The sequence below is a fragment of the Bombina bombina genome, chromosome 9 (genome assembly GCF_027579735.1).
Source record: "Bombina bombina isolate aBomBom1 chromosome 9, aBomBom1.pri, whole genome shotgun sequence".
NCBI lineage: Eukaryota > Metazoa > Chordata > Amphibia > Anura > Bombinatoridae > Bombina > Bombina bombina.
In genome coordinates this window covers 11,806,960-11,818,722 of record NC_069507.1, presented here as the reverse complement: position 1 = coordinate 11,818,722, position 11,763 = coordinate 11,806,960, and the positions used below count along the sequence as shown (strand labels likewise).

The 11,763-nt window shown below is 38.1% G+C and overlaps 1 protein-coding gene across 1 annotated transcript in view; it reads right to left on the bottom strand.

The window, feature by feature from the left end:
- Positions 1 to 607: 607 nt before the first annotated feature.
- The window catches only part of TM9SF3 (transmembrane 9 superfamily member 3), a gene marked incomplete in the record, with an annotated part of 175,448 nt that continues 164,292 nt past the window's right edge, over positions 608 to 11,763 (bottom strand). Inside the window, 14 exon segments of the mRNA XM_053691877.1 lie at positions 608 to 1,856; positions 2,103 to 2,179; positions 2,549 to 2,632; positions 3,337 to 3,483; positions 3,563 to 3,631; positions 4,219 to 4,358; positions 9,232 to 9,285; positions 9,287 to 9,363; positions 10,215 to 10,223; positions 10,226 to 10,308; positions 10,869 to 10,912; positions 10,914 to 10,987; positions 10,990 to 11,035; positions 11,133 to 11,263. Coding sequence (XP_053547852.1) covers positions 1,789 to 1,856; positions 2,103 to 2,179; positions 2,549 to 2,632; positions 3,337 to 3,483; positions 3,563 to 3,631; positions 4,219 to 4,358; positions 9,232 to 9,285; positions 9,287 to 9,363; positions 10,215 to 10,223; positions 10,226 to 10,308; positions 10,869 to 10,912; positions 10,914 to 10,987; positions 10,990 to 11,035; positions 11,133 to 11,263 — 1,103 coding nt within the window.

Genomic DNA, 11,763 nt, shown 5'->3' with positions numbered 1-11,763 from the left:
TGCTCTGTATAATGGTGCGAGTGATCACTGCGGTCAGCGCTCTGTATAATGGGTGCGTGTGATCACTGCCGTCAGCCAGTAACTTGCTCTGTATAATGGTGCGCGTGATCACTGCCAGTAACTGTTCTGTAACACAGAATCTACTACACAATGAAGGGACTTGGAAATCAAAATTATTTTTGTGGTTTAGGTAGAAGTTTACTTTAATGTTTGTGTGCCCTTTGATGAATAAGATGCCTAGGTAGGCTCAGGAATGTCTTTAGCACTATATGTATAAAACCGCTGCTATAAAAACACATGCACATTACAGAGCTCACTTAACTAGGTATACTTTTTAAAGGACACCAAGAGAATCAAGCACATTTGGTAGTAAAACTTCAGCCTGCATGTAAGAAGCAGGTCTGTGTTCCTTAGGGAAAAGATAAGATAGAATATAAAGCCTAACCAAACAATGCAGAGCTTCACATTTTACTGTGTTTGGTTTCCAGTTCCTCACTATAAAAAAAAAAAAAAAAAAACACAAAAAAACAAAAAAAACAAAAACAAAACACAACATTTAAATCTTTAACTCCCACCTCACTGGAAAAAAACTGTATTTAGCCAAGAATATTTTTTGTCTGAAAGTTTTATTTCAGTTCCCTGAACACCCTAAAGCGACGGCGCTTTAGATGTTACACAAGTGTCCAGACAGGATTAACAAAATTTAAATGTTCTAAATTACAAATTTGAACTTTTTGTGTAAGATCTTTAGAAAGAAACAACAAAAACCTGACATACACACAACATGAGGAAAACCAATGTATCATGCAATGGCAGGCAAGATGGGAGCCACCGAGACACAGATTTTGTACATCGAATCATCAGAAAAAAAGTACTCTGTAATAAACCTGTACATCCAAATACATTTGGGATCTAAATCTAAGTTACATTATATGCTATTTACACTTATTTCCCTCCTACAGTCCATGTAAAGCCTTCATTGAAACCCAAAAAAAAACAAAACAGTAATTAGAAATTTTTAAAAAAATGTAACTTTGGAAGAATAGGGGTTAGGTTAGGAATTCAATTAAAAAGCTATTTAATTTACACCTCAGGCGGCCATAAAAACAAAGAATCTTCATTGACAGTTTTGTAGCTATACAGTAAACCGCAGTGCCAAGGACACCTTCTGTGAGTGGAGCTTCATTATTTAGAGAGATACATGAGAAATTGGTCCAACTCCATGGAAAGCTTTTCAGTTACATGCATCGTGGTTCTTTTTTTATTTACCTATTAAACAAACGGGTGCAGGCAGAGCTGTCAAAATATAAAACATACATCCTGAAAGGGGCAATAGAAAGAAGAAGAAGAAAAAAAAAAAAAGAAGGCTTCCTGGAACAGCATTCATAGCGCGCAAGGACCAGGGCGACTGCTAATCAGCTAGTGTGGGCAGCCAACACTCCCTCTTTTTACTTAATGGAACAAATGCTTTAAATAAACTGTGTTGTCCTCTTCACTGAAGAGAGCTAGTCTATTCATCTTTAATGAGCTAGTTTTTGGGAAGATTAGCCACGTATGGTAGTAACGCCTACTGCATATAATCCGCGCGTTTGCCGTGAGCGGCTGGAGAGCAGTCAGTAAGAACCTAGGATCAATTAAATAGATGCCATTTTAAGCCGTCCACAAAACGGAGACTGAGACCGTACCCAGAGTTAAAACCCAATCTCTTCTGGCACTAATGTGCATATTTCACCCCTGACCCAAGAAAAAAAAGTCACTGCTCCACAGTTCCCTTGTTTCTCGGATGAATCAGTCAATTTTTACATTCGTGTAGATTTTCCGGACAAAGGCACTTGTTCCCATGTATCCGATGGCTCCTGTGAAAGAGGGGGAAAACACAATTAGATAAATTCCATTTACTGGGAACAAACATCCACCCGTGATGCACAACAAAGAATCACTGCAGAAGGGTCGCATAATATTGTGTTTACTTCCTTTCAGATACAGGATTTGATATAATGCTCCCCAGGTGTCATTTACTTTTAGGGCCTATTTTTACAGAAACAACTGATTAATGTTATTAGGTTAATAAAACAGCCCACACTACAGTCATGAATACTTACCACACATTATTCCTAAAGCCGTGCTAAATACTGCCATATATCCAAAATAAAATGAGGTTTGAAACAGCCCGTACATTCTAAAGTGAAAAGGCAGAAAACAAACTGTTAACCACAAACAAACTGTTATATCCCATTAACCCTTTAAATCTGAACTACAATTTGCTCCAGACGTGTTCCTGACAAGAGGGGGCCCAAACCTATTCTCTGATGTAATTTGCTCAAATCCACAGAAGTGGAAGCCAGAAATGCTAAACATGGCTATTTAAATGTATACTGTAATCGGCACCATAACACAACGTGTAGGGGAGTGATTTAGTAAAACCATCTCCCGCAGATGTGCGCAGTTCATGGGACTTCAGGACAGCACAACTGGCACACGGGGAAGGGGAACCTCTCTATAGTACATCAGTGTTTTTATTCAAAGACGCAACAAAAGCAGCACTTACTTTGTTTTGAAGAAATAGTAGTAGAATGAATACATGTAAACGTAGATCGCAGTGGATGCGGCAGAGAGAAAGCTCGTCCATTGCCTGGAAGACACAAACATCTGCTAAAACAAGGTTTGTGCAGTTTGCCGTGCCCCCCCTGAGTAACTCTTTCCTCTCTGTACTACAGCTAGAGCACAGCTTGTAACCATAAATGCTTCACGAGGCTCTGTACTACATGCTGTCCCCACATCAGCCTTTTTACACATCTTTCCCCTTAAGGTGACAGTGCACCAACAGCACAGCTAATATGGTACATTAGCAAAACTGACCTTCCCACCTGTCAGATTCTAATAATCAGGTTTGCATAAAATACCAGTAAACAGCAGATTTGCATAATCAACAAATGCAATATAACAAGACAATGCAATAGCATTTCCTCTGAATTTCAAATGAGTAGTAGATCTTTTTCTAACAAATTTCAAAGTTATGTATATTTTCACTCCCCCTGTACCATGTGATAGCAATCAGCCAATCACAAATGCATATACATATAGTCTGAATTCTTGCACATGCTCAGTAGGAGCTGGTGACACAAAAAGTGTAAATATAAAAGACTGTGCACATTTTTTTTAATGGAAGTAAATTGGAAAGTTGTTTAAAATTACTGCTCTATCTGAATCATGAAAATTTCATTTGACCTGAGTGTCCCTTCAAAGTTCCTATAGGAAAATCCAACAACATGTTGGTTCTCTCTGACCTCTGGTGTGGCACTAAATAAAGATAACAGCCAGCCCTGGCATACTCACCACCTATAATCCTCAGCGTTCAGTAGGAAGTACGTGCAAACAATGGTGACACACACGGTGACAATGCAGAGGATCACCAGGACCAACATCATGAAGCCGTATACGTAGTAGATTTTGTATGCCCAGAATGATGTGAAAATGAAATACCTGAGCAGGGGACATCAGAAACAGGCTTGTCATACAGTCATTTAAATGTTACACACAAGACAATCTATAAATAACTCACATTTCAATGAAAATTGATCCAAAAGGCAAAATTCCTCCCAGGCAAACAATGACCGCTGGTTCCATAAACCTAGAGAACAACAAGATCCAGTCAGTCCATAGATCACACCTCAATAGCATGGGACAATGTCTGTGCCACACTGAACCACAATTGTATTGCACTAGCCCATCTCCAGGGCGCTGTCATGGCAACCAATCTCACCTACTACTAAAACCGTACCTCATGCCAGGGCCTCTCTCTCTCTCATTGGTAGTTTAGTGTCTGTGTGCGTACAGACGTTCGTATTTCTCAAGCTCTGTATGTGCATGAACAAAACCCAGCTCTATTTGTCAGACAACCTTAGTTAAGCTTGACGAAGACCATGAACAGGAGACTAATAGAATACAATCCTGGCCCTTCCTGTGCGCTGCTGGGCAAGGTGGGCACATGTGCTGTCATTACACAGTACAGCAAGGCTCGGTGTTATGGTTTTCAGAATTACAGATTAATTGTGCAGGGACATTTTACATCAAAGTTTGTTAAAATAATGTATCAAAAAGCGTAACAGGGCTGGCAGTATCAATGGGAAGGTGAACTTCCTATACACAATGACCATTTATTCACACACAGCACAGGAGAATAATCTTTTGTACTGAAGGGACAAATCCTTTACTCACCACTTCTTCTCTGGAATTGGACGTGGGACGGCATTAACGCGACAAGGGAAGTTGGGTTGTCCTGCCAAGTTTCGCCCAAGGATTGTCCCCACCAGGTTCAATGGTAAAATGACAAAGAAACAGATACAGCAGACGGCAACCTGCAGAAAATACCATTTTAAGCATCAATGCAATTGTACTAAATACAGAGAGAACGTAGCACATTTAGAGACTTAGCAGATACAGAGGCACAATGTCAGCTGCTGTCAGTTACAAGGATCACTCCTCATATACAGCCTCTTTGTGCCATCAGCCTTAGAGAGTAGCATGCACAGCTCAGGCCGGAGAATAACAGCTGTACTGCCAAGTAACAGATATGAGAGGACACTGAGTATTTAGATTGGGCCACAGCTAGTAATAAACCACCTCTCCCTGCAAATAGTGACTAGCCAGTGGTTATGCACAATAATGCTACTATGACTGGTGGGGTGGGCTATACAAATCCTGTGCACGGCCTACACCGTACAGCTTACATCTCTCTGCATGTGCACCACACACGTTTACAACCTAAATTACATTTTTCTTAGATGACTGAAACCCTTGTGTGACCCCCAGTTCAGTGAGACACATGATTCTAGATCTGACACGAAGTGGTATCCTTAAATAAATACACTAACAGGACCTTACTGCAGCTGGCATGGGCTTGTGTCAGCATTCCTGAATCATGAAGCAGAATATGGAGAAATACCCGCTCAGAAAGTGTTACACAACTTAATAACCCTGACAGCGCCATCCCATCTTATACTGGAAGGAAAACCTACATATTTAACCCTGGGTTGGGCACAGCTTTGCGAGATGAAGGCCATACTGTATTTGTTATGAGAAGCTGGGGCCCATGGAGACTGACACGTATTTAAACATTTGCCAAGCACAAACACGTTCTGATCAATGAGAAACAAAAATTACATTAGACCCTTATATTCCTCATTAGAATATCAGCCAAGGCAGAAGCAGAGTTACAGATACAAATACATTACTGATACGCATACAGGTAAGCACACAAATACATTACTGATATACATACAGTACGCATACAGGTAAGCACACAAATACATTACTGATATACATACAGTACGCATACAGGTAAGCACACAAATACATTACTGATATACATACAGTACACATACAGGTAAGCACACAAATACGTTACTGATATACATACAGTACGCATACAGGTAGCACACAAATACATTACTGATATACATACAGTACGCATACAGGTAAGCACACAAATACATTACTGATATACATAAAGTACGCATACAGGTAAGCACACAAATACATTACTGATATACATACAGTACACATACAGGTAAGCACACAAATACATTACTGATATACATACAGTACACATACAGGTAAGCACACAAATACATTACTGATATACATACAGTACGCATACAGGTAAGCACACAAATACATTACTGATATACATACAGTACACATACAGGTAAGCACACAAATACATTACTGATATACATACAGTACACATACAGGTAAGCACACAAATACATTACTGATATACATACAGTACGCATACAGGTAAGCACACAAATACATTACTGATATACATACAGTACACATATAAATACATTACTGATATACATACAGTACACATATAAATACATTACTGATATACATACAGTACACATATAAATACATTACTGATATACATACAGTACACATATAAATACATTACTGATATACATACAGTACACATAAATACATTACTGATATACATACAGTACACATACAGGTAAGCACACATGAATACATTACCGATATACACTGATATACATACAGTACACATACAGGTAAGCACACATATAAATACATTACTGATATATATACAGTACACATACAGGTAAGCACACATATAAATACATTACTGATATACATACAGTACACATATAAATACATTACCGATATACATACAGGTAAGCACACAAATACATTACTGATATACATACAGTACGCATACAGGTAAGCACACAAATACATTACTGATACACATACAGTACACATATAAATACATTACTGATACACATACAGTACACATACAGGTAAGCACACATACAAATGCATTACTGATACACATACAGGTAAGCGCACATACAAATACATTGCTGATACACATACAGGTAAGCGCACATATAAATACATTACTGATACACATACAGGTAAGCACACATTACTGATACACATACAGGTAAGCACACATAAATACATTACTGATACACATACAGGTAAGCACACATACAAATACATTACTGATACACATACAGGTAAGCACACATACAAATACATTACTGATACACATACAGTACACATACAGGTAAGCACACAAATACATTACTGATACACATACAGGTAAGTGCACATACAAATACATTACTGATACACATACAGTACACATACAGGTAAGCACACATAAATACATTACTGATACACATACAGGTAAGTGCACATACAAATACACAAATACATTACTGATGCACATACAGTACACATACAGGTAAGCACACATATAAACACATTACTAATAGACAAATACATTAATGATGCACATACAGGTAAGCGCAAATATAAATACGTTACTGATACACATACAGGTAAGTGCACATACAAATACATTACCAATACACAAATACATTACTGATGCACATACAGGTAAGCACACAAATGCATTACTAATAGACAAATACATTACTGATGCACATACAGGTAAGTGCACATATAAATACACATACAGGTAAGTGCACATATAAATACACATACAGGTAAGTGCACATATAAACACGCATACAGGTAAGCACACATATAAATACATTACTGATACACATACAGGTAAGTGCACATACAAATACATTACCAATACACAAATACATTACTGATGCACATACAGTACACATACAGGTAAGCACACAAATACATTACTGATGCACATACAGTACACATACAGGTAAGCACACATATAAACACATTACTAATAGACAAATACATTACTGATGCACATACAGGTAAGCGCACATACAAATACATTACCAATACACAAATACATTACTGATGCACATACAGTACACATACAGTACACATACAGGTAAGTGCACATAAATACATTACTGATACACATACAGGTAAGTGCACATAAATACATTACTGATACACATACAGGTAAGCGCACATACAAATACATTACCAATACACAAATACATTACTGCTGCACATACAGTACACATACAGGTAAGCACACATATAAATACATTACTAATAGACAAATACATTACTGATGCACATACAGGTAAGCGCACATACAAATACATTACCAATACATTACTGATGCACATACAGTACACATACAGGTAAGCACACATAAATACATTACTGATACACATACAGGTAAGTGCACATACAAATACATTACCAATACATTACTGATGCACATACAGTACACATACAGGTAAGCACACATAAATACATTACTGATACACATACAGGTAAGTGCACATACAAATACATTACTAATACACATAAATACATTACTGATACACATACAGTACACATACAGGTAAGCGCATATACAAATACATTACTAATACACATACAGGTAAGCGCACATACACATACATTACTAATACACATAAATACATTACTGATACACATACAGGTAAGCACACAAATAAATACATTACTGATACACATACAGGTAAGTGCACATACAAATACATTACCAATACACAAATACATTACTGATGCACATACAGTACACATACAGGTAAGCACACATAAATACATTACTGATACACATACAGGTAAGTGCACATACAAATACATTACTAATACACATAAATACATTACTGATACACATACAGGTAAGCGCACATACAAATACACATACATTACTAATACACATAAATACATTACTGATACACATTCAGGTAAGCACACAAATAAATACATTACCAGTACACATACAGGTAAGCACACATATTAATACATTACTGATACACATACAGGCAAGCACCCATACAAATACATTACCAATACACAAATACATTACTGATGCACATACAGTACACATACAGGTAAGCACACATACAAATACATTACTGATACACATACAGGTAAGCGCACATACAAATACATTACTGATACACATACAGGTAAGCACACAAATACATTAATGATACACATACAGGTAAGCACACATACAAATACATTACTGATACACATACAGGTAAGCGCACATACAAATACATTACTGATACACATACAGGTAAGCACACATACAAATACATTACTGATACACATACAGGTAAGCGCACAAATACATTACTGATACACATACAGGTAAGCGCACAAATACATTACTGATACACATACAGGTAAGCGCACATACAAAAACATTACTGATACACATACAGGTAAGCGCACATATAAATACATTACCAATAGACAAATACATTACTGATGCACATACAGGTAAGCGCACATATAAATACATTACTGATACACATACAGTACGCATACAGGTAAGCACACATACATTACTGATACACATACAGTACACATACAGGTAAGCACACATATACATTACTGATACACATACAGTACACATACAGGTAAGCGCACATATACTCATACAGAAGTGATGAGGCTGCTGGTTCCTTCTGGACATGATACTATCCAGAATCAAAGGATAATGTGCAACAACTGATATCCCCCTGGTGCGCATGACCTGGGTGTTGCACTTATTGCACTACCTATGATGTAACAAAGTGCAGTAATCCAACTAAAGATGACAAATTAAGTTAAAAGGTTTCAGGTCATAAAGAGTAGACAACATTATTTGTTTTGTTATTGTATGTTTAATTTAACAGTCACTATAAGTGTCTCCTAATTAAAAATACTGAAGAAGTGTGTGCACTTTTGCAGTGACAGCAAACCTTACCTAAACACAAAATGCTGACTTACCATTGTGCCAAACGGTATTGCTCTTGAAGCGTGATAGTAAATTGCAATAAAGTGATAAAAAAAACGCTGTCCCACAAACCATGGCTGGGATCAGGAAGGCGCCTATAAACATTTGCTTTATCCAGCGTCTACCTACAAGATCATAGACAAACCATTAGTACAACTGGCAAACAATACAGATACAAATGCTGCAAATTTCTAGAGACAACTTACCCCATGTCCCATTATCTAACAGTGTACCCCACAGCTGACACCCAAGTTCTTTACTTATATGCTTGTGTTCCTATACGATGTCTAAGGCTAGATATGTTTTCCCAACCTATCCCCCTTCTTAATCATGTCACAGTCTCACTACAACACTACAATCCCCTCTTAGATGCCTCCCGCCACCATAGGACCAACATACCAAAGCCTGAACTTTATAGATTCCCTGAACTTAACACGAGCATCATAAATCTCCATCAATATCCATAAACCCATTATCACACTTGAATCCTGCAGCCACTGCCTTATTAAAAACCCCAATCTCTCACCAAATCCTGGCCGTCCCTCATTAATAATCCAACAAAAATGAGTATTCACTCATATGAAGCCTTGACTACTACATCTCTCTTGTGATTGGCCTACCACTCATATTATACTCTAATCAAACAGAATGTTGTTGTTGCTACACTTAGCCAGCCCAGACACCTTTCATTCATCCACTGGTTGTGACCTCTTCCAAAAACAATTCTCCAAAACAAACTCTGTAGACCAGGTCAGTTGGAGGACACCTATCTGCACTCACCAGAAGTTACTCTATTCCGTTGGTCCCCAAATACCACATAGATTGCAAACTATCTAGTCCCAGGGCCTGTAATCATTTTGTACCAGTTGCCGTCCCTGTCTCTTATGCATCCGCCAAGCCCTTATCATCATCATATCAGCCATATCTGCTTACATATACACAAAGACGTATTACACTCATTTGCAGCTGTATTTACCTCCTTGTCAGAGTAAAGGCTTCCTCCAAAATACCCATTTACTGTGAAGTTGCAGCGTAAGACGAATATTGCGGTGCTGAGCATGGAACCTCGCCTACAAAGACACCACACAAAGCTTTAGTATTGGATGTTCTGAGTTCTTCAGCCTGAGCTGCCTATTTCCTTATGTCACAGTCCCTCACACTAGATCACTAAGCTTTAGTTTTACAATTATCCAGTGAGTTTTAATGTAGGAAGTGCAGGATTCCTAATCATCACTGGTCATTTCTTCAGCATTTAAACAACAGATCTACATATTATTCTGAGGCCCTGAATACATCATTATTGTTAGCATTTCTTATATCACAGGTGGTTGAAGACTCCCAGGAGCCACATCTATGTTTTTTACTTCCTGTTACCAAAATGTTGTATCATTTGTCTTATCTCTGTTCACAAACATCCATGTCTAGCTCCTGCACAATGTGGGCTAAATGCCATACAAATGTGCTTTACTCAGTTCTGCCCTAAAGCCCATGTACAATGACCTCCGTATAAGAAATGTCTGAGGTTCACATGATACAGCTCCCTGCAGGCTTAATCATGACCCTCTAGTGGCCAACCAGCTGCACTGCAGTCATGCACCAGAATAAATCAGTTGGTGTTTAGCATACTCACTCTGTGTATAAATCTTCTATCATGGCAACAATAATTACAATAAGGTGAAACGGCAAAGATCTGGCAACCAGAGCCAATAAGAGATGAAAACATCAGAGGATGGCTGGATGGACGAAAACATCTCCATGAACCTGCTTCCAGCCATATTCATCACCGAGATCCCGGTCCTACAGGGGGAGAAAATGGAATGGGAGATATTGCAGCACAAAGAAGCACTGTGTAACACTGTTAGTCTGATAGTGATACTTTCTGGCAAGCACTCACCATATCGTCCATTTCCTCTTCCTTGCTGTATCGTGCATAATCTTTCCTTAGAGTCCGCATAAGGATCATGGACACCAGACCCACCAGGAAAATAACCATCATGAAAGAGTTGAAGATGGAAAACCAGTGTACTGTTAAATAACCAGAACAAAAACAGCATTTTGTTTATAGTCACTGGTTGTGCCCAGTAAAGTTGTAAATAAATTGTAAGCTCTCTAGCACAGACAGTCGTTATAAAATAAAGCAGCAACATGCAGCGCACAGCGATTCTTTTTGTAAACTTTATTGTATAACTGCAGAGTGAAACAAAAGCATATGGTTTAGCATCTGTGATGATCAAAAACTACAGGACAAGGGAGTAGTGGGCACAGATTGTACAGTTCTACATGTCAATTGATAATTATTAAAACCTGTGCGGTGAAGAAAATAATGCGAGAATAAAGCAGACGTTACCTACCCTGTGCTGGAAGAAAGACGGATCAAGGTACTTGTCAAACCGATCCTCAAAGTGCACATCTGATTTTTTTCCATTTGACCTTAAAGGGGACAAAGAAAAATATTTTCATAACTTCCCAGCTCCTTAGCTTAGTCCTCCTCAGCTACACTAGACATTTGCAGGGATAAGACTGCT